This window comes from Photinus pyralis, unplaced genomic scaffold, assembly GCF_008802855.1.
Source record: "Photinus pyralis isolate 1611_PpyrPB1 unplaced genomic scaffold, Ppyr1.3 Ppyr1.4_LG8, whole genome shotgun sequence".
In the NCBI taxonomy this organism is placed as follows: Eukaryota; Metazoa; Arthropoda; class Insecta; order Coleoptera; family Lampyridae; genus Photinus; species Photinus pyralis.
In genome coordinates this window covers 14,159,590-14,181,051 of record NW_022170819.1, presented here as the reverse complement: position 1 = coordinate 14,181,051, position 21,462 = coordinate 14,159,590, and the positions used below count along the sequence as shown (strand labels likewise).

General features: G+C 36.3%; 2 protein-coding genes and 1 long non-coding RNA gene across 6 annotated transcripts; all 3 read right to left on the bottom strand.

Annotated features, from left to right (window-relative positions):
• Positions 1-1,028: 1,028 nt before the first annotated feature.
• LOC116178255 lies at positions 1,029-1,547 on the bottom strand. The gene is made up of 3 exons (XR_004146826.1): positions 1,350-1,547; positions 1,218-1,298; positions 1,029-1,166 (listed from the first exon to the last, which is right to left on the bottom strand). It is a non-coding gene; the product is annotated as an uncharacterized LOC116178255 (long non-coding RNA).
• Positions 1,548-2,066: 519 nt separating this feature from the next.
• Positions 2,067-17,553, bottom strand: LOC116178253 (serine-enriched protein). 4 transcript variants are annotated; one of them, XM_031497707.1, is made up of 14 exons: positions 16,739-17,553; positions 16,539-16,685; positions 16,373-16,485; positions 16,123-16,315; positions 15,941-16,071; positions 12,038-15,888; positions 11,625-11,852; positions 11,467-11,577; positions 11,284-11,319; positions 10,814-10,931; positions 10,607-10,764; positions 10,411-10,558; positions 10,199-10,365; positions 2,067-3,568 (listed from the first exon to the last, which is right to left on the bottom strand). In XM_031497707.1, exons 7-14 carry the CDS (start codon positions 11,850-11,852, stop codon positions 3,524-3,526), a joined length of 1,011 nt encoding a protein of 336 aa, XP_031353567.1. In that variant the 5' UTR covers positions 12,038-15,888; positions 15,941-16,071; positions 16,123-16,315; positions 16,373-16,485; positions 16,539-16,685; positions 16,739-17,553; the 3' UTR covers positions 2,067-3,523. The 4 variants fall into 4 exon arrangements, with proteins under 4 accessions (XP_031353567.1, XP_031353565.1, XP_031353568.1 ...); XM_031497705.1 differs by having other exon boundaries at positions 2,067-3,572; positions 16,739-17,549; XM_031497708.1 differs by lacking the exon at positions 11,284-11,319 and having other exon boundaries at positions 16,739-17,550.
• Positions 15,920-16,817, bottom strand: LOC116179408 (zinc metalloproteinase nas-8-like). The gene is made up of 5 exons (XM_031499199.1): positions 16,739-16,817; positions 16,539-16,685; positions 16,373-16,485; positions 16,123-16,315; positions 15,920-16,071 (listed from the first exon to the last, which is right to left on the bottom strand). The coding sequence occupies exons 1-5, from the start codon at positions 16,815-16,817 to the stop codon at positions 15,920-15,922; spliced, it is 684 nt and encodes a 227-aa protein (XP_031355059.1).
• Positions 17,554-21,462: the final 3,909 nt, after the last annotated feature.

Here is a 21,462-nt window from a genome sequence, read left to right as displayed (position 1 = left end):
GGTTAGTTATATGAGGATGTCCCGGTTCAACTAACTGTTCGGGATGTTCATTAATTTCTGGCAAAGGTTGACGAAGTCTTGTTGAACTAGCAATAGGAAGCTGAACATTCGATTCCCTACGATTAAAATTAGGATGTTCTTCCTCCGATTCATCTGATGCGACTTGAGTAGCCTCAAACGCGTCACCAATCCTATTCAACAATTCAAGACAATGAGAAACGCCTTTATTGTGTTCGCTCTGTAAGGCTTCTGTAGGTTGTAAACGATTAAGTAGACCTAATAGACATGTCAAACGAGTACTGAGTCTACAGTGCATGGCATTTGATGGTTTAGTTACAAATACATTAACTAATTCTTCGAATTCAATAAGTTTCTCTGCACAATATTGCAGTTCAACAACAACATCGTAATCTACAGTAGGATATTTATTAATTAATGATGCGTCAAGCCGTTCTAGTGCCAGTTTAGACCTTAGCAATTTTCGTTTTTGATCAACAGTTAGAGACGTAGCGTCCACATTACGAAATCGCAATTCATGATTCAGTTCATCACCTTTCATAGCATTTACATTCATATTGTTACAAAATAATGCAAACAAATACGTAAAGTGAAAATCAGAGATAACAATCCTTTTTCTATAGTTTTGAATATTTACGTTGGGCGCCAGATATGTGTCACGACATTTTTGACAAAATCATGAACACAAAAAAACCAAATGAAATCCTTTTTTTTTTACTGAACGAAATGCTTCCTTATAATTAACAATAGTATTACAAAAAACTTAAAACTAAATGTTAGTATTATGTACAAAAATAATTAAAATCAATGCAATATGAAAAAGAAATTATGGAAGCATTCGAGGAAAGTATACGTAATGGATTTTCAAAAATTTGATGTGCATAGGTAAAGTTCAACAGATAGCTGGACAGCACTTGTTTTGTGAAGGTAAGTATGATAATGATTGGACGTATCTCTGACCTTTTTGTCTTTACAGCTCCAACCTCTCAACATGTGAAATTCCTCTGGCTATAAAAGATGTACATCCAGATTGGAGGGATGCTAATAGATGGCAATAATGTAGGCTCCTGACTGGGAGATAGTAGTTCTGACTTCTGACCGTTACTTTCGATATTTTTTTATATCGAAATAAGAAAATCGGGAAATAGCTAAAATAGCACTTTCAATAGAAACTTTATTGCTTACATTTGTTTACTTACGGTTTATGTTCAACCCTATTTCGTCTTGTGGAAAAATTTCCACTAGTGACAATATTCAAATTATAAAAAACTGGTACGTTTCTGAAACGGATTACATTTAAATTACTTGTTACTTAGAATTAATTTACTTACGCTCAGAAGTCAGACTAATACTTAATTAAATGAAACAATTGATCCGTCAATTGACGACAAATAATTTAAATTATATTGCATACGCAATACGACTGCAATCGCTGAATAACGACAAAAATATGTTTTAAATTGTTGTAAATTTCCCAAATAAAATAATGTTTATAACAAATAACAAGAATAAACCTAGTAATGCCATCTATATTGTATGTATCCATTTTTGTAAGGGAAAACTGTACAGTAATCCGTTACAAAAATTAAATAGCGCTTGAGCATACAATATTCTCTTCAATAAGTTCGTACCTATATACTACGACGCTAGATCAAATATATAACGAGGTTAACAACAACGAATAGTAAAACGGCGGAAAGCAGCAATACTACTCTACTCTGCACGGACCGGTTATAGAATCCCCACTTTCGATTTGGATATCAAATTGGCCCTCCAGCTACGCTCTGCGCGGTCCGGCGACGAACATCATGTTACCACGTCGTAACGCATCTGTAGGTTGACATGTTCCGCCCGAGAGGAACTAGCTACCTATCCTAGGGGTCAGAACAACTCTTCAGTTTTGACTGATGAACCATATCATAGGCGTCGGGAAATAAAACATAGTTTTAAATAAATATATATGTATATTATAACATCTTGCCCCACATAGTATAAGTATCCACTTTTTGACAGTAATTGAATTATGCCAGCTTATCTTTTTTTTTTTTAATTAGAATTTGGAAATTCTGTTCTTTAAACATTGACAAGACAGAGATAGTACAAGCTAATCCAGTAACAGAACATTAAACAATTACATAATAGAAATAACACAACTCCTTTACACGCATAAACAATTCAAGTCACATCAACATTATAAACATTTCAAACAGTGAGCATATAGGTAGTATATGTTGCTACAAGAACGTTCATCAGTGCTCACAGTTTCGCGACGATAATAATTTAGGCAGGTCGCCGTTTTTGTTTCGGTCAGCTCTGATAGCGACACTCTTGTAGTACCGTTAATTGATTTAGAATTTTTGTACAGTAAATAAAGGTACCTTAGGCAATTGCGTCCCTTTTGGCAAAAGTTGCGCCTGTCGGCGATATGCGCTTCTTTGTTTACTGTACCTACTAACCAAACGACAGAAAGTATAAACATAGTCTTTGCAAACTTAGAATTAATGTAAGATAAAAGTAAGCTCACAGAAAGCCGCTGATTTAGGTTTACACTCTTTGCAATTCATCTAATAACAATTTGCCATCAATGCGCGCCGCAACACGGATATGGTATGGACCAGGAGTGGGCTTATAATACTTCCAAGGTATGAGGGAAGATGTTACACTGGTGTTTTAACTAGGTATTCCAAATACGATTCTCACCATATTGGACTTTATAACTGAGCACAATTTCAACTGGTACAGATAAAAGTAAAGGTTCTTCAGTATAAGTTAACAAGTATCCTGAATATGATCATGCAGTTTGTCATTTAAGTATTATTTATATTCATTTAAATCTTTTACAACAATAAAATCTTACAAGAAAATTTAACAGTAACTTTCAACAACGGATTGTCATAATTTAAACGTGGAACGCTCCAACAATATTAAAAATAATGAACACTTTTCAACTGATACCGAGTTAAACTTGAACCAACTACTCTAGATCACAGTGAGTACACAAACAAAATTGTGTTTGGATAATTCAGTCATTTAACAACAATATGGCACCATAGTTTTATATTATGTACATATTTTTATAAGTACTGCATGAAAATATTGTTAAACAAGAATGAACATAGCGGTCGAGAACTGGGCTAACCCTTTTCAAAACCACGCGCAAAAACTGTTCTCACGTCCCGTTCTGGGTGGTGCTTACAAAAATAGAGTTTTTACCGTTGGTTATCAGCGCGTCAATTTTCAAAGGGCGAGTTTCGGACAACAGGATATTAAAGTAGAGGTGTTATCTTTTTGAGCACGATAGTAAAGGTGAAGACGTGTGCGGGTGAAGAATGAGCGGTTGAAGGAGCAGTAGAAGGCGGCGCGCCGCTGGCTATTTGTTAGTTAGACGAATGCTTGCCATCTGAAGAAGCTAGCTCACTAGATCCGCTACTGCTGAGGGTTGTGTTCGAACCGTACGGGTCTAGTGAGCTTTGCACGGACATCGAACGGCCGTGCGCTTGGCGTCTTACTCTATTAGGGGACAGTTTTCCGGGGTCGACACTTGCTGGGTCTGCCTACAACAAGGTTTGATTATAGTGGTTATCATTCGGTCACTGAAAATTAACAACCAAATTTTAGTCTAAATCTACGTAGGCCTCCGAAATATTTGTCCCTGGAGTCCCCAGGGGATCATCATTTATTCCTACGCAATCTTTTCTATAAGGCTGTGTTTCTTAATTGCTTCAGGAAATCGGTAGAACCATAAAGTCTAGTATTGTATTTCATTGTTTAATGGGGGTTTACAGTATAGTTGAATTCCGCAGTTCTAATTTAATAAGCTTATACCTGAAACCATAAAACATTTTTTTGGACAGTAAAAGTTTATTTAAAAATAGAGGCTGATTAGCAAAAAAATAATGAACTTTTGTGCGGTTTTAAGGTTTATTCAAAACGACGATTGTGGCGGGCTCTGTGACGTAATAAGCCCGACCAATCAGCTCCTAGAACCATTCAGATGACATAACGACTTGGCAATATTGTAGGAGAATGGCATTTATAACTTGCGTCATCTGTCACAGGCACTTGTCACTTTCGTGCTAGATGCAGTTAAACATCCACAGCCGTCTATAATTACAAGCCATGCTGAGAAGTTTGGCAACGTTGTCCAAAAGTCAATCGGTGGACCGATGTAAGTTTTAATGGCGTCTTGTTGCTCTTGAAAAATGGCATTTTCCTCTCCCCTGTGTTTCGCCTTGGCGGTTTTAATATATAAGAAAGATACTTAGGCAGCTTACAATTGTACATATATTTTTTTCATTTACAAAAATGGATAATAACATTTTTATTTGACTTTAAAATTCGGAACGCTGTAAATTGGTAACTGCATCATAATGTGTTTTCCATCGAGATCTCGGAAATTGGTGAACTTCTGTCGAAAGAGGTCGAGGTGAAGCACACGCGTGAGCACTTAATTTCGGTAAAAGGACAGTAAAGCGCTCCGCATCAGCGAGGTTATATCAACGACCAGGTGTGATTCGGAATGGCAGACTTTAAGCCAGTCGTTACTCCAGTGGGTCTAGGTACGAAGCTTGTAAACTTGTTACCACGAAAACGTGGGGGTTCAAGGTGCAAACGTTTCATTGCGCTATTTGTTTGGAATGGCAAGTTACGTAAAAAAATCAGTTTATTAATCAAAGTTGTGCACGTAATTCATTTATGCAAGGTGCTAATAACATTATAATTAAAACGACAACCGGTAAAAAGGTTAGACACAATTAACTCGTGCTTTTGTTGGCGTGGTAAATTTGTTCCAGATGTAGAGTTATTTACGAATATAAAGATCTAAGTGATTAATTATATTTGGACGTGATCACGAGATATGGTTGTTTTGTACAGGGTGGCCAAATAAGAATGCAAGGTACTGTATCTGGGAACCTGTCCATTGTAGAGGCTTGCGGTAAAAAAAAGTTATTAGGCACTAAAACGGTCACGAGCAAAACCTGGAAAATATTTCTGCAATGGCCGCTAGGGTGCGTATCTATCTGAAAATGAAGTGTTGTGGGGATTCAAAGGTTTCCGTAAAGAACACCCTGTATCTACGAAATGGCTGAGCCGATTTTAACAAACTTGGGTTAATTGAAAATTTTGTTAGTTTCACATATCGCCGCTTGAGGGCTTTTTTCGACATTCCGACAGAAATGGTTAATTTTCTTAAAAATATTAAATGCGTTGGTTCGATTTTTTTTTCATGAAAAAGTAGCTAAATGATGCCTAAACAAGCTCGCGAAAACCGCATCTCGATATCTTGTTTCTAACCTAAAATTTAGGCCAATGAAAATTTTATACCCTCAAAATTTGCCGCCCGTGTGGCACAGTTCAGTTAAAGCTGAACTGTGGTGCTGGTCCCTGGTTCGAATCCGGGTTCGAGTATGGATATTCGTAAATGTATAGTGGGTTGAGTTGGTAGAGCAGTCTTGGCTGAAACTCCGCCCACTCAAAAATAAAGGCAAAATAAATAAAACATTTTATTTTTTAAGCTAATTTTTCCGGAATTATTTTTATTATATAATTTGTGGCCCTAAGGTGGATCGATTTAAAAAAGGAAGCTTTTAATGCCGCCGTAAATGTTCGAAATGCTGGCCATCACAAAATATATATCAAGATATCGAGATGCTGTTTTCGCGAGCTTGTTTAGGCATCATTTACCTACTTTTTCATGAAAAAAAAATCGAACCACTGCATTTAATTTTTTTGAGAAAATTAACCATTTCTGTCGGAATGTCGAAAAAAGCACTCAACCGGTGATATGTGAAACTAATAAAACTTCAAATATTATAATATTTGTAGCTGAAGAATAGCTCTTTTGAACTAACCCAAGTTTGTTTAAATCGGCTCAGCCGTTTTGAAGATACAGGGTGTTCTTTACGGAAACCTGAGAATATCCCCCACCACTTCATTTTTAGAGATACAGGAAAAATTGTCAAACAAAAATGGTTCAGATTATCATCGAATTCAAAGACCGGACATTTTTTTGTTATGTTAATATAGCGGAATTCACAGAAACATCACTTTTTTAGATTCCAGTAAAGTCACTAAATATAGAAAGTACCGCAATCCATTGGGCTCGTGTGTTAGAGAGAGAAGGCATGATTTTTGCCCAAAAATGGCGGAAGTTACCAGATTCTAGTGTTAAGGATTGTTCCACCTGCTTGGAGATATCTGTATATATTTTTATAAAACATGACAGTGCTATGAAGTTAGGTTATAAAAAATGACAGCTATTCAGATTTTATTTGTCAGTTTTTTTAAGTTGGCAGCAAATTTGCCCAAAAATGGCGGATGATTGCGGTACTTTCTATATCTAGTGACTTTAGATTCTAGATTGCAGTTACGCCCCCTAGCGGTCATTTCAGAAACTTAAAAATATTTTCCAGGTTTTGCTCATGGCCGTTTTGGTAATACCTTTTTTTACCGCAAGCCTCTACGACGGATAGATTCTCAGATACAGTACCTCGCATTCTTACTTGGCCACCCTGTACATGAAACACTATCGTGTTATGCCTGCATCGCTTAGTCTTAAAAAATTTTAGCAATCTCCAGGAAAATTAAAATTAGAGTTTCAGGATATTCTGTACAAAGAATGAAATTAGCATGTGGTGTCTGGCTCTAAGATTTGACAATTATTATTAAAAATTTTATTTTAAACAGTTAAATCCAAGTTTGAATGCACGTAACCGAAACAGAATAAAATTGGGGAGTGTAGTATATAAATAGAACAAGGTGTGAATATCACCCTCGCGTTCAATTAAAATTTCCGGGTGAGTGCTGGTACGGAAAATTAGGGGATAAATGCCCTTTAAATGATACATAATTTTCCATACCTTAAAACACGATACTTTTTATTGAAATGCGGCATTAGCTTGAAATTTTAATACAAATTCATTGAAATAAAACCTCTTGTAGTATTTCTGTCAGTCCATCTCCGCATCTTCTATGTCTTAAGCTACCACTCGGTTGCAACGTTGGTAAATATTTGTTGTAGAAAATTAGTGTTTGTGTTAATGATCTGTTTAAAGAGTAACGCAGTTATCGGATGATAAGGATTATTAATTTTAAGGTAACTAGATGTTTCTTTTACATTTAACTTGTTTCAATCGGACGCATATGCGTGGTGTAACAGGTGGGCTTTAGATTTTTAAGATTTTTTATTGTTAATTCACCAACTTAAAAGAGAACAGAACTAATATTCGAGAAATAAAGCGCGTTAAGATAACGGCGAGTGTTCAAGCAGATAAGAGTCAAAACTATACAGTGTTGCGGGCTCTAGAAACCGTACCGACGGATTCTGCGAGAGTGGTAGTGCCGTTTCGCGAATAGATTATAAAAAATTTCGTGGGAGAACGGCATTCTTACTGAAACTTTCGAAGAGTACCCTATGCAGGTCGAGCGTCGCGTTTTTCAGTATGAGATTCAATTACCAGGCCATCGAACGTAACGTAAACGCAACCATTTTAGATCGCGTAACAATTGTTTCCTCAACGAAGAGCTTCAAGACGAGTTTGTATAGTCGACGTTTATGAAAAGATTTGCCAGCCGCGTAGTCGTATGTGATAGTGCCGCTAGTTCGACAAAGTGTATCTGGGTGTATTTTAAGTGTGTTACGAGTCGCCCTTACGAGTTAACCAATATAAAGTGGCGTATTTAGTAGCTGGTTGTATTAATACGTGCATCGGTGTATATTTGGATGATTGTCCTTGCGCTTAAATAAATTATAATTATAATTTATAATTTCGTGGTAATAATTATTACCACGAAAGCGTTGGGGTCCAAGGTGCAAAACATTTCCGTTGCTTTATTTTTTGGAGTGGCAAGGTACGTTGAAAAACCACATAACAATCACTGATTAAGATTGGAGAATTTGAATTGCGACAACTCGCAAGGCACTGTGAGGAGCTACAAAGAGGCCCGAGTTAAATTCGCGCCCAAAATTGTGCGAATAACGCTAGATGGCGATGTCCATCGAATTAAAAGAGAACGAGTGGACCTATTACGATCACATTTTGCAGTGCAGGTATTGGCAATATAGGCCACAAAATAAGAAAGGCCCTTTTGAGATCTCCGTTAGTTATGAACCAAATTGCATGAAATTCAAAGTGGGCATAGCTTTAGCGATATAATACGCAATGCCTAACCTATTCAACATTCAAAGTGGCCTTTTAGCGCAATTTACAATGATCTCATTTGGAAGAAATTGTGATATAAACAAAACCCCGCCATAAAACAGTTTTAGATAAATAAATGAGACGCTTAAATCGTATTCAAAGAGGCATGTTAGTTGCGCAAAAGTGAAAAAATTAACGCAATCATTGTAAAGATGCGTGAGTTGTGGCCTACTGTTTTATTAAAATATGAATACAATTGTGGTAGTGAAGCTGGGTTCAAATGCGGTCGAGATAAGTAAAGAGTCAGTATCCAGAAATTTTCCATACAACCAACGAGAGGCAATTGCAACAGGGCGAGTATAAAAAGTTCAACTGTATCACTCCAAACGCGATCCAGTTTTCAATTTTTCTTGGAGGGAATCTTTTCAAGGAACGGTCGTACCATTTGTAACTTAAAGAAAAACACGTCAATATATTCAATTATTTATTTGGGATTTCGTATTTATTCTTAAAACTAAAGAGTCAAGAATCAGATTTAAAAGGGAGATAAAGGGCCAAATTTTCACAAGGTAAGGGCTAGTTAAATTTTGTTAGAGGTAGCCGTAAGTGAAACTAATTGTGATAGAAAATTTACCAGTGCCGTAGAGGATCAATTTTATTTAGTAGAACGAGTGTTTTCAACCCTTGTAATGGTAACTAACTGTTACAACACTTAAAGGACTAAATCAGTTTCCAAAGTCTTTTCGAGAAACAATTGAGACGCTTAAATCGTATTTAAAGAGGCATTTTAGTTACGCAAAAGCGAAATAATTAACGAGTTCATTGTAAAGATGCGCGAGTTGTGGCCTATTGTTTTATTAAAATATGAATGCAATTGTGGTAGTGAAGCTGGGTTCGAATGCGGTCGAGATAAGTTAAGAGTCAGTATTCAGAAATTTTCCATACAACCAACGAGAGGCAATTGCAACAGGGCGAGTACAAAAAGTTCAACTGTATCACCCCAAACGCGATCCAGTTTTCAATTTTTCTTGGAGGGAATCTTTTCAAGGAACTGTCGTACCATTTGTAACTTAAACAAAAACACGTCAATATATTCAATTATTCATTTGGGAATTCGTATTTATTCGCAAAACCAAACAGTAAAGCTTTAGTTTCAGATTTAAAAGGGAGATGAAGGGCTAAATTTCCACCAAAGGAAGGGCTAGTTAAATTTTGTTAGAGAGCTAGCCGCGGGTGAAACTAATTGTGATAGAAAATTTACCAGTGCCGTAGAGGATCAATTTTATTTAGTAGAACGAGTGTTTTCAACCCTTGTAATGTAACTAACTGTTACAACACTTGAAGGACTAAATCGGTTTCCTGTCTTTTCGAGAAATAATTGAGGCGCTTAAATCGTATTTAAAGAGGCATTTTAGTTAGCATTTAGCGAAATAATTAAAGACTTCATTGTAAAGATGCGTGAGTTGTGGCCTACTGTTTTATTAAAATATGAATACAATTGTGACAGTGAAGCTGGGTTCAAATGCGGTCGAGATAAGTTAAAAGTCAGTATCCAGAAATTTTCCATACGAGAGGCAAATGTACCAGGGCAAGTACGAAAAGTTCAACTGTATCACCACAAACGCGATCCAGTTTTCAATTTTTCTTGGAGGGAATCTTTTCAAGGAACGGTCGTACCATTTGTAACTTAAAGAACAACACGTCAATATATTCAATTATTTATTTGGGAATTTGTATTTATTCGTAAAACCAAACAGTCAAGCTTTAGTTTCAGATTTAAAAGGGAGATGAAGGGCTAAATTTCCACCAAAGGAAGGGCTAGTTAAATTTTGTTAGAGAGCTAGCCGTGGGTGAAACTAATTGTGATTTACCAGTGTCGTAGAGGATACATTAATTTATTTAGTACGGACGAGTATTTTCAACCCTTGTAATGTAACTAACCGTTACACACTTGAAGCGCTACATTGGTTTCCAAAGTTGCTAGTTTGCAATACCGGGCGCAAAAATAGTGTTTGACCACTAAAACTTGATATACACACCTGATAAGCGAGTGCATTCATGATGATACTATACGGTACGATACCAAGAGGATGAATCTCTCTCATTAGAACGTTGGCCGGTATCTTATGGAACTGAATGTACTCGAGGAAGTTACCGATGACGTCCTTTAGAAATGTGTTCGGATTGTTGTCGCAGTACTTCTTACCTAAACCGCAAATTAAGACGCCTCGCGCCACCGTAGAATACTCACTCCACATCAGCGCAGCTTGAAACTTGGTAAACTCGTCCGCTTGAAGTTCGTCCCTGGCGAGTATCAGTCTAACTACGTGTTGGGGGAGAAGCGTGAACGAGCCCAGATTCAAAACCTCGTTCCCGTGTTCGTCGACGAATTCCAGCACCTGCAATACGGAAATGGGGTGGAGTTGCGAAGGGAGATGGTGCCTTACCTTTTGTACCAGGGACTTTGTGCACTTGTACTGAATATATCGTTCTGCCGAAGCCAAAAGGGCGCAGACAGTGTCGACGTTTATGCAACACTGAACGAAGCCGGCGCAGGCACGACGTAGCTCATCCAAGCCGTAATAGTCAGCGGCATTCATTACTCCTGGAAGGCAAAAGTTGTGACTGGATTACGGGACGCGGGTGCTGCAAACCTAATAATGTCCGTGGCTGTAGCGTGACGCATCCAGTGTGAATGTACTCGATCAGTTGTCTGAAGACGTCTGGCTCGAACTCTTCAATGATGAGCGTTTGGTGTTGGTGCGATGCTGGCTAGATACCGTTACACTTTTAGTAAGAGAACCTCAACTGTGCCATAATAAATAAACTCGATGTGCTTTCATGCTGTTAGTAAAATACGTAGGTGAGTGAAAGTCTATAATAAAAAAACTACTGAAGTGGGTTGTCACAGCGCCACCCCATCAAGTGCGTTAAGTACCATTTTTTTAGGTAAAGCTTCAACGGTGCTCTTGTTGAAAGTGTCCTAATTTGTGGCGCACAGATATGTTACAAGGGTACTTTATACCTAGTCTAAATATTCAAAAGCACAAAAGACCTAATCTACTACGAGACTGAAGCAAGCAGACAGACGGAAGTTGGAAACTAGAGGATAAGTGCGGATTACCTCTTGGATGGGAGCCAACTGCTGGGTGAAGCCTCTCTATGTGAGGTATACACATGTAATTAGTATCTAAATATTTGTCAGTGTACAAATAAAGGAGCTTCCTTCCATGTGACCAATGCATTAACTATTTACATAATCGTCACGTGGATGACTCAGACGAAATAAGCATGTACTGTATCATACCTGTTGGGATGCGTTTTGCAAGTTTAGTAGAGGCTCTGAAGATCGTTTTAGGAATAAGCGTAGTTTGTTTTCACGAGGAGCCGGCTCTTTTTTCCGTTGGGGACTGGGGGCCTTAAAGCGAGAAATGTAGCGTGGATCTCGGGCGCTTTGTCACTTACTTGGTACAGCATCTTGTGAAAAACGCGAGATCTCGCCGCTAGCACTGCTTTTACGGCACAAACCGGTTCGCGCGTGTCTCCAACCAAAAACGTCACGTCGCACAGTTCCGGCATGGACGCAAGAAACTTCATGTCTTCGGCCAAACCGGATTTATTTTCGAAGGTGCTCAGTTCCGGTTCAGACTCCGCCATCACACTGTAACCAGGTTGCAACAAGCTCTCAGGCATCTACAAAAAACAACTTTACTGTGTTTCGCAACGTCTATTACTAATTGCAGGAAGAGCGCAGTACCGCACGTTGAAAACCCAATAACAAAAGATTAACGGAATACCGGAAACACATCCGACCAACAGTTTACGTAAGCATTTTCGCAACAGAATCATTTCTTCATCCGTCGCGAATCAATACGTACCTGTTGAACTTTTCACACAAAACCTCAGAAATGAATGAAAATAATCACAAACAATGAAAAAGAAAACGCGCGCGATTAATTAAAGACCCGAAACAATAAAGGTCGCGTATAGAACATAATTATTTAGAAATGAAGGAAATGCCTTCTAAAGGAAACACCTTACTACTGGGAGTAGCTGAAAGAGTTCTATTGTGGTCGCCAAAATCGGGACGGGGCGCAGAATCCGAAGTAATGATTTGAAATATTCATAGTGGCATGCGAAATCTTTGTTTGGGACTTTACATCAAAGGGGAAACGTCCGTCGGTGAAAATTGTGGTCAATTAGAAACGTATCTGGAGATTCAAATCCTTGTTGCAAGATTGACAAATGCTTTATTATATTTGCTTATTACGCAAAGGGATTTTTTTCAAGTTATCTTAAACCTTTGGTCAACATGACCTTTGAATTAAAATTTCCCGCCGCTTTAGAATTCCGGACCAGTCGGGTGCGCCGTTTTTTTTATTGTTTTCTTTTGTTTTGTTTGCATAACCGTTCTGGAAATTTTGTCGTTTAAATCTTCCAAAAGGCGAAAAACAGCGAAAAGAATATTGATTCGGCTCAAAGGACCAATACCTTGAAGCATTCGTTTTTAACATGTCTCATCGTATATATGGTGAAAATGCTTCACATCAACAATAATATTAGAATGACCTCCGGATAGCTTTATATGAAATGATTTTTTTTATCTGGTAACACTCCGATTGAAGGAATTTCTCCTTTTTCTTTTTTTACTTGAAACTTTTTGAGTTTGATTTCTGATTTCCACGTTAAAAGACGTGATTTTAAAACAAATATATTGATAAATAACACAGATTTTAATCCACAATCCACGTCGCTTACAATGTTGTCCTAATTCTTTACCCCTAACTAAGGTATTGGTGCCGTTTAATAATCACGCAAAATTCTAATTACTATACTACTTTAATCTGTCGCATACAAAATTGAATCGTTTTCCTCTGGGAAATGGATACTTCTTATATTACCTTAGCTCGAATGGAATGTGGATCTAATTTGGGTACCCGTAGGGTGTCTCATAATTCCCGAAAAGATGGAACACGCAATGGATTTTATCGGATAATGAATCGCTGAGGTAAATAAATAAATAAATAAATGGCCAACGACAATTATAATCGTTTTTTTTAAATTAAACTGTCACCTTGAACTGTGCAAACGTAATTTTTACTCCAAATGTACCATGGGTTTATTCTTTAATTAATTAATTAATTTTTTTATAGTGCCCATACACAACGAACCCCCGCAGCTCAGCACCGAATGAATCCTAAAAATCTCGCCGGAAGGATCCCTACCTATCCTACTACCACCCACAAAATGGCTTCTGAAAATTACACGGTCATCGTTACTTGCTGATTCGTTTTCTTCACTTCTGCACTACTAAATAAATAAAAACTAGGGTAATAAATCAAATCCCACGTATGATACACCACGTTGCATTTTCAATGACACTGAAATGATGTACTTATTCAGTGGTTTACAGTAGATAAGGTCACTTTAGCTCTAGTTACAGCGAAATCTCGTCTCCATGCATCCGTTATAAACACAATGCTCTATAGAAAGTAAAGGACGCAGAAAGGAGCAATTCCTCGAAATTCTTAGAGATTTATTTTTAAAATTCCACCAGCCACACATTGGAAAATCGGCTCTTTAAATTTCCACACCCTGTAAATTTTCTATGATATGTAATGCCTAATGGTCTAACCCTTGAAATGTAAAAAATTGTACTTTATCTAGCTCTATAAGTCGAAAAAATAAATTCAAATTTTGAGCCAACGTTACAGATTAAGCTGTGATATTTTACGTCTTCAGCTATACTGTGTAATATATATTCGGCTTTGGAAAAGGCGTGTTATCTTTTCTCTCGACTTGTACCGTTTTGATCTTACCAATTGATATTCTTTCGCCTTCTAGGTATTTCCTTTGTAAACCAGTTTAGTGAAAATGAAAATGGTTCCTGTAGTAGATTTATTACCTTAGTCCTTTATTTTCGTCGCTAGAGGCCATCCGAGTGTTATAAGTTTCTTTTACAATAGTTCTTTGTTTCGCCGCAAGAGGTCGTGCCATTGTTTGCCATAAGGCAAGTATAGAGGAAAATTTGGAGCAAAAGTGGTAACCCTTGAATTTGAATCGTTTAAATCTGACGTTAATTTAATACAAAATTTAATAAGCCAAAGAGTGGTAAGCTCTTATAGATTTCAAAGCGACTCCATTTCTTGCCCATTTGTGAAAAATAACATTTCAAAGTCTCTTACATAAACTACATGAAATACAATGTTAATTACCCGGACCTTCTCCAGTCCAGAAGGTATCTCAAGGTCCTGGAAAGGGTAACCTTGGACTAAAGTTGTATTTTGAGATGAATGTCGCCAAGTATCTTTATCACTTCGGCATCTACTGCTGCACGGACGAAAAAGTTAATTACCTACACTTAAAAAAAGGCAGATATTTAGACACAAATCTTACACAAAAATGGACAATGTTAGAACAAATTGAACTATACTGGATGCAGAAAGCAAAGTGACGCTAAATTTTACCATGAACAAAATGCAAAATCAACAAAGCTAAATAAAGACACTACTTCTTTCATTTAAAAGTTGCATCAAACATCAAAATTATTACATTATTGGGCGGCACCTGCAGCATGTTTCGAGGCGCAACATATTTCCAGCGGTGCGCCAACGGTACTTGTCGATAACTCAAACTGCTATCCAGATCCAGATAAATAAACAAAAAATACCAAACGTAGGTACAAATGCGACAAAAATTACAACTCTTAAAAAACTGTCAACTAAGCACTTTTCCGTGTTTCATCGTAGTGGCTCATTGTATCAGTTCATTAGGATTTCAATAGATTTATCTACGGCATTAATTCAGCAAGGATACTGCGGGGTCCCTGTATTACATTTACTAGTCGCCTCGTAAGAAAAAATGTCAATTTAATTTCTTTTAATTCCTATCAGTAGAACACAGGCACTACCTCCCGCCAGTTTTTGTGAGGTCACAAGGTCGTAGCCTCGGGGAGGGATTATACGATTCCGTAACCTTTTTTAAGCCAAGGTCGTAGGGATTCCCCGAGTTTTGATCGTGGCTTCGGTGAAGGGAATTTCCCGTTTACGTATCTAAGAAGTGACCTTGTTTTATGATGCAAGGTCGTGTGCTGGGATGTTATGTACAGTGAATGAAAAATCGGGTAATAGAGCAAATGTAGGTACTTGAACAAATTAGTGAAAACAAATGGCATACTAAATAACAGCAAGAGTGATCAATTTAGCACAAAGAACACAAAATAAACTCGTAACTGATAAATCGCATGTACCTACTTACATCAAATGGGCGTGGCTGATGTGCTTTAGCAAAAGGGTGCAGTAGAGAATGCAAGAATGTATTTTCAAGTTTCAAGTTAAAGTCGATTATTGTATTATATAGGTACTTAATAATGAAATAGTTTAGAATGTGAATGCGCAACATAAACATAAGGATAAGCGAATCAAAAATAGTAAGAGGAAGAAGAATGCGTGAAGAAAGCAATAGAGTAGAGGCAGACAGAGATGAAACGAACACACAATGTTTATACAAAAGAATAATCTACTTTAATTTGTGGTGTTATTTTTGGCCTATTATAAAATTGTTATATGTTTAAACTAAAACCGGAACCGAAAGTTATTGAAGTCGCAGAACCGGAACCCATAATTCATTTGGATTACAACCCATAGCAGTGGTACATATAATTGATTTTGTTTTTGTCAATCTGTGTAAGGCCCTGACCAGGAGCACCTCCAATAACGCACCCCGGATTCTGTGAATTAAAACGAAAAATGAAAGTATTCTTATGAGTGCTGCCTGCTTACTGATTTTGCCACTATAGTAGGCTGGTTATTTTTCGAAAAGGCGTATTCGGTATAGTGCATTATGGTGCAGAGATCGTATGGTTGGCCAAAGGGAGTCACATCCTGGATTTTATTGAAACTGCCGTACTGGTCTAAAATAGGGCGACGTACATATTGGGGGCATTTTATTTAAGTCCTCTTACCGTCAACTATGTTCTCGTACAGTATCCAAATGTAGTTGTCACGATCAGGCGAGCTGTGCTCATGTTGAAAACCAACGGCATGCATGAATTCATGTAGGATCACGTTCTCATAGTCTGCACATCCGCCTCCCAAGTTCAGCGTTTGTCCCCCTCCTATTCTTCCCACGTGCGAGTAGCATCCCCCCTGGTCATTCTACAAGGAGTAGGTATGCAGCAAAAAAGAAAATCACAAAAATGCGTTGGTACCTACTTTAAAGTAAACGTAATCGCCATTGCAGTCTTGCCAGTTTTCTACGGCTTGAAGACATGTGCCGACAAATGCGTTCCTCAACGTGTCTCTTATTCTATTCTGTTGAGCGGAAGCTAAAACCTAAACTTTAGTTTGGCATGTTTCGAGACACGTCCATGAGCTTTACTGAAGGATGGCGCGATGTAGTAGCATACTCTACCGTACGGCCATCTTAAATTTAAATTAGTGACCCCGTTCCTCCTATTTGAAAAGAGCATGTCGCCCTCAAACTTTCCACTGTACTGCCATGGACTTGTATTTATATCAAAATATTCTAAATATACGAGTAATAGTTACTTTCAAATCAATACGTTCAAATTTACTTACTTTTCTGCAACTCTGAGTTGATTGGAACTGCATACAGAGATCTCAGACCAATAAGCAAGATACAGAGCGATATCTTCATTGTGAGAGTTTCTAAGATTTTCATTTATCACATGTTAGTGCTTTTATAAACCCGTTGTCCTAATCTTATTTAAAATTTATTGTGGGTTTTTTCGCTTTTCTTGGTATTCCATTGTAAATATCATATATTTATCTTGAAGGGAAAAATCAAAAAAACAATTTGTGTCAGATAGACCGCCAAACGAGTTTTTCTAATAGGTACAGTAATCGCTAAAATAGACAGTAGGTATCCTATAGGTCTTCATGAAACCTTTCATTTTCATACTCTAATGTTAGGTAGGTAGGTACTTATAGTTTCCTTGACAGTGGCAGTAATACGTTATCTGACTACTTTTCCTACTTTATCGGCCGCACCTATCACTTCTTCGTCCGCATTTGTCATATTGGTCATGTCTATAATGACTCCTGTCCTCACTGGCAGATTGACATTAATTAAAAGTTCTATACAAAAATTGAAATTTTATATTAAAAAAGACGATTTCGTGTAAAATTTAATACAAGTCTCGTCAGCAAAATGACTTTATTTGACTCGGAAGTTAAAGTACTCGGCCCCTATAGGGCCTCGTACTTCAATACTTCCTCTCCATCAGTAGGTAGGGTATCATTTTCCTGACTTTTATGTAAATAACTTTTAATTTATACCTACTTATATGAAATGCTCAAAATGCGTAGGTACCATTGAGGTGTAAATATGTTGTGAAATGAGTTCAGAGATTAGCGAACATATTTACAAAAGCAAGTTGCCTTATAATTATACGTAGGTATACAGAAAGGACCTCGGAAAAAACTTTATCATTATCTTTCATCGTAATATCCAATTATTTGCCGGCGGATCTTCTGAATGAAATACTGACTTCTTTTCTTTCTGTCTTCGCAACTATTATATTATATATATATATATATATATATATACAGAGTTTTTTTTCATTTTAAGCATTAGGATCTCGAAAACCGCAAGACAGAGATTCGGTTAAATGAGGAAAGAGTTGTCGTTTTAAAAGCTTATTCAAGATATGATTTTGTTTTTTGAATACAATCCACAGTAGATATGAGCGAAATACAGATTTAGTGATTTTTCTTTTCAATGTTGTAGAATCGTTTATGCAAAGAACAAAAATTGTAGATTTTGTTCCGCTTAAATAAGGTACATTTATTAATTTTCATTCTTCTTTTACAATTTTCGAGTTATAACTCAAACTTACATTTTTTTTAAATGGCAACCATAGCTGGCTGTGACATTTTTAAAAAGTACATTTTTTTCTGTTTACAATGATATAAGGTTCATTGTACTTACTTTAACAAATAAACATGATACAGAACTGTTTGTATTATTAAGAGTAGTAAAAACAGAGTTTACCATGGGAAACATTTTTGTTCTCTTAATTACTCATTATTACTCATTATAATATTTAACGTAAAACGTTAGGGCCACAAATAGAACGACAACGAAAAGAAACTACGAGTACACAGAAAAAAATCGTACTTTAACGACAAATTCATCATGTATTTGACCCGTATTTCTTTAAAAGAAGTAAAGACTAATTTAAAATAATCATATTAGATTTAAATCAAAAATAATTATTTTGACTCAAATAAATCGATGTAATTGATGTTTCGTCACAAAATATTTGACTTGGATTAACTTTGATTCAAAAATATTATATTTTGACTCAAGCAATTTGCTTTGAGGAGTTTCACATAAATATCCACACAATTCGCTTAAACATGTTTTTCATTTGTGTAACATAATAAACCAGTACATGAATTTAACTTTTCCTGTATTTAATATAAAAAACTTGACGTTTTGAGCCAAGTAACTAAATAAATCTCTGGAATGAAATGAATTCATTTCAATCGCATGGGTGCATAAATATTTCCCCCTCCAATAAAATTCGACTCGGTTGCTCTTTACACGTTCGAAGTTTTGCGTTGCGACACCGAAAAAATTTCTTGCAAGTGCGTAGATAGTGCGTTTCATCCTGAGTGTTTTGGTTTTGTTTTATATTTTTAAGTTACCTGCCGTTTTTATGTAGGTGTACTTCTGAGAGAATATTTTGTAAGTTCTTATTCCTTTATCATATGTGGAATTTTATATTTTTAAGTTTTTATACTTACCTATATCTATTTCTTGTACATAGGGTGCCCGGTAACTATGGAGAGCCAAAATAAAAGGTTGTATGAAAATAAAATCTTAAAAATTACGATTTTGGCCCTCTAGATACCAAAAACCCCGTACGTTATGACTGGGTTCTGATTTGTTTCTAAAAACTTCTGAATAAATGAATTATATTCATATTGCATTTTTATTATGTATTTAATTTTTGATATTGTGGATATTACGGAAATTCCCTTTAACAGCACAATATTTAAATGAAAGAATGATATATTTGCGTCACCAAAATATTATTTAGTCTCAACTGTACGCATGTCGAATAAGAAATATGTAGCTTTTGGGCTAAATATTTAATAATTGCTTCAATTCACAGTATGGGTTGAACAATTTTTAAGTTTTGTTTAGTCAGGCATGATATATTTACCTTAAATATTTTTAAATTTTGATCTAGAATATGGTTTTTAATTCAAACACGTCGATACTTTCAATTTAGGCGCAATGTATTTAAACCAAATAAATTGCGAGGTTAGCAGAAAGAATAGGTTTTTCACTTAAACCAAATTAATTGTTAAATCAATTTGATTTGTGTCTGAGTTAATAAAAATTTGCATCATAGCCTAAATATATTGTCACTTAGACTGAAATACACATGTAGTTGGCCCTATCCAAACATATATGTGCTTCGGTCAACGCAAAATTTGCTTCATTGAAATGATTTGTTTTTTGTGTGTACGAAATATTACATTTAAATTTCTACTTTGAAGTTTGAATTTGTGTCCATGTAAAAAATGTTCAAAGTGCCCATCATTATTAATATTTACACGCACGCGCGGCATTTTTTCGCGATAGAATTTACAGCTTTCCGTATTATCCTACCATCTAAAATGCGAAAGGCATTTACCGCAGCATCATGTAGTCTTTTATCGCATAAGTTCGCTGACAAATTAAACCCTTTTAGAACACCGAAAAGGAAAAATCTAAAATTGAAAGATCTGGCAATCTTGGTGATCAAAGGGCCGACCCGTTCCTACATATCCATGACTTTGGAAATAGTTGGTTTAGATGCTTTCGTACTTGCAGTTTGTTGTGCGGCGGGGCACCGTTGTGGTGAAACCAGCGTAAATTGTTTTGTTTCCAAAATCTAACCATTTGGTGGCAAATGAAGATAACGTTGGCCTGTCAAATTTTCATCGTAAATTAAAGGTCGAAGAATTCGTGATTCAATAATTCCGCACCAAACTTTAAATCCAAGTTTTCTTTGAGGTCTTCAACAATAAACAGCAGTATTTTGCGTATTTATTGTTTTCCATGGCATGATACGATCTACTTTTAATAGTGTATTGAATATAATTGTTAATTTAACTTTCATAGTGAATTTTCGAAAATGGCCTTTAAATATGTTAAATGTGCCACTGTTACACTATTACCTATCTCACTAGATGTTGTTTTCCATGGCCAACTCTGTTTATTTACCTCTCAATAATACGGATTCCTGCAACGCGTTTATTTATTAAAGGACATTTAGAAAGCCTTAGGTATATCATTATAAAGAGAAAAATTTATCCTTTTTAAAAATGTCAAAGCCAACTATGACTATCATTTAAAAAAATTAAAGTTTGTATTATAACGCAAAAATTGTAAAATATAGAAAGAATTAGTTTGTTCATAATGTTAAGCATTAAAATGTCTAAAACTTTTATTCGTGTCATTTTGCTGCATTTCTAATAATAGCTATTCTACAACATTTAAATGAAAAATCACTAAATCTGTTTTTCGCTCATATCTCGTAAACTGTGGATTTTTTTCAAAAAACAAAAGCATATCTTTAATAAGCTCTTAAAACTACAACTCTTTCCTCATTTAACCGAATCTGTATGTCTTATGGTTTCCGAGATCCCAATGCTTAAAATAAAACTCCCCCTGTATATACAGCGTGCCCATTATGTATGGAATATAGTATATAGCAGCGAATACTCAACCTTTTTCTTTCTCGGGCGGGTCACATATTTATAACAGTTATATTGCAAGCGGGCCATAAAATAACAATTATTATTAAAAAAAAAGAAATACATGAATTTAGTAGACATATTTATTCAACACTAGCGTCTTCCGCATTAACTTCATAACATAGAGCTTCGCCGCTGCGTCGAAAGCCCATAAGATAACGTCGGGCGTTGACGTAAGTTACAAAGCAATACCTTATATGACCTCGATATATTATTTATTTATTGTCCCTCTTGTTCGTAGCCCTTCAACAGGCTTACGCCCTTACAGAGTGACCCGATAGAATTCCTTTTTAGAGTGCCCCTGCAGAAGGTCTTAATTGTTCGTATACTACTCGGTATTTACCTTACGAATTTAAGGAAAACTTGCAGGAAAAAACCTAATTCGGAGTAGCCGGCAGAATGCTCGAAACTGATCTAAGGAAATTCCCATCTCTGCCACAGATGAAAAATTCACCTCAAACCAGGTTCGAACACCCGACCTCCGGATTTATAGCCCAACGCTCTACCACTGAGCTATAAGCCGGTTA